This window comes from Dipodomys ordii, unplaced genomic scaffold, assembly GCF_000151885.1.
Source record: "Dipodomys ordii isolate 6190 unplaced genomic scaffold, Dord_2.0 Scaffold63, whole genome shotgun sequence".
Taxonomy (NCBI): Eukaryota; Metazoa; Chordata; class Mammalia; order Rodentia; family Heteromyidae; genus Dipodomys; species Dipodomys ordii.
In genome coordinates this window covers 1,844,780-1,847,035 of record NW_012267279.1, presented here as the reverse complement: position 1 = coordinate 1,847,035, position 2,256 = coordinate 1,844,780, and the positions used below count along the sequence as shown (strand labels likewise).

Genomic DNA, 2,256 nt, shown 5'->3' with positions numbered 1-2,256 from the left:
AGCTAGAATTACAGGTGTGAGCCACCAGCGCCCGGCATATTTAATTTTTCAAATCATGAAAATCGTTGTCCAATTCTAAAGTATCTAAAACCATAAGTAGAAAAGTTGAATTTTGTGACTTTTCCTTAGTTAAATAGTTATAGTTTCTAAATTTCAGAGCAAATACAAATCAGTTCTTAGATTTAATATTAAAGATTATCTAGTTCTTTTGAAACCATATTTACTTCAAGTGGTAGTTTTCCTAATGTCTGTTTGCTGGGAAGAATGTACTAGGCCCAGTACTCAGGACTTGGTGTTTGCTAGTCAGCAACTCCATTACTTGAACAAGTCTTTTAGCCTCCTCTCTTTTTATTTGTTTTGTTGTTGATTTTTGTTTCTCTTAGTTATTTTTTCAGGTAGATCCTGTGGTTTTTACCTGGGGCCAACATCAGATAGTCTTTCTATTTATGCCTCCCATAGTTGTATACCACTAGGCCTAGCTTGTTGGGTAAGATGGTGAAAGTGAATTGCTATCTCTTTGATCCAGGTTGACTTCAAACTGTGATCTTATCAGTTTCTACCTCCCAAGTAATTGTGATTACATCCTATGCCTGGCAGGGCTCTTCCTCCCCTGCTTATTATTGAGATTATGAAAGCTGGTACAATTCCTCATATTATCTGTGTGGTAGAATATATGAAAGTGAATTTTAGAATGTATCACTGAAACCTCTTATTAGATTAGATCCAAGGCCAAATTACAAATAGAGCTAAAATCATCGTAAATTTCAAGTCCTTAGTATAACATAATCAATGTACTTAGCTTTATACCTTAGGAATATTTATAGTCATATGTAGTTAGTTGACAGAATGTTTTTGTTCACATTTTTTGTGTGTATACAGGTACTTGGGCATAAAGTCAGGGCTGGGCCTGGTCCCAGAGTTTTCACTCTGGGCTAGCACTCTACCCCCTGAGCCATAGCTCCATTCCGGCTATTAAGGGTTAATTGAAGATAAAAATGTCAGACTTCCCTTCCTGGGCTGGCTTCAAACCATAGTCCTCAGATCTCAGCCTCCTAAGTACCTAGAATTAAAGGTGTGAACCACTAGTTCCTGGTTGTTCACTTTTTTTGATTTGGGTTTTTTTGATTTGTGCATATCTTGAAAATTGAGATGCATATCAGACAGGTTTCAGTTATGCCTGAAAAGAACTTTCAAAAAATTAAATACTTAAATTTGGAATGATCACTAGAAATCTGAGCTGATATGTGGAATTTTCCTTAAATTAGATTACCAAATTACCTTTCTAGTAAGCTTGTGCAACATGTGAATGGGACTCTGAGGGCCACTTAGCCTCACCTTGTACAGTGATACATGTATGTCCTAACCACAGAGTTAATAGACTTCAGTTCCTTCCTCTGAAAAACAAGAATGACTATGACAGTATAGATAAATGGTTAATAGAATGCTACAAAGTAAAGAATCAATAAATTTAGCCTCAAAAAAATAATGGGAGTTGATAATGTTCCTTCTGTAATATTTTCAACAAAATTAAATTTTGTCAACTTGTAACTAATAAAATAACATCTGTTAAATATCAGCTAAACTTTCATTAATATTTTCCCCTCAAGATGCCCCAGCTAAAACCAGAAACGATTAGCATGACTGGTTTAAACCTGTTTCAGCATTTGTGTAACTTGGCTAGATTGGCTACCAGTGCCTACGATGGTGGTTCAAACTCTGAGGTATGGCTTTATACTTACTTTTTTATGAAGTCATTGTAATTTTCCTCATACTGAATTAGTATATTACATTTCTACTAAGTTTCTAATTTATTATCAAATATAATTTTATTCTGAGTTTTGAAAAGTTTTCTTTCAGTTTTTTTTGGGGGGAGGGGTCCGATTGTGGGGCCTGAACTCTGGGCCTGGGCGCTGTCCCTCAAGGCTCAAGGCTAGCGCTCTACCACTTGAGCTACAGTGCACTTCCAGCTTTTTTTCTTTTTGCTTATGTGGTGCTGAGGAATCGAACCCAGGGCCTCATACATGCAAGGCAAGTACTCTACCACTGAGCTACCTTCCCAGCGCCTTCTTTTAGTTTTTAATAGCTATATAAAACAGATTTTGTGATTATTTTCAGTTCTTAAAAATGACTTATACTTATTGAAAATTTGTTTGATGCATAAAAAGGGTCATAAGGGTATTCTTTGAGTCTTCTATAATCAAGTATTTTATGTGATATGGAAGGCTTGTATCAAATCTTGAGTTTTTTTTTTTTTTT

The 2,256-nt window shown here is 35.5% G+C and overlaps 1 protein-coding gene across 1 annotated transcript in view; it reads left to right on the top strand.

The window, feature by feature from the left end:
• Usp34 (ubiquitin specific peptidase 34) overlaps positions 1 to 2,256 on the top strand; it is a 190,561-nt gene that overhangs the window by 62,457 nt on the left and 125,848 nt on the right. The window contains exon 22 of the mRNA XM_013022457.1: positions 1,608 to 1,721. Coding sequence (XP_012877911.1) covers positions 1,608 to 1,721 — 114 coding nt within the window. The remainder of the gene's footprint in view (positions 1 to 1,607; positions 1,722 to 2,256) is intronic.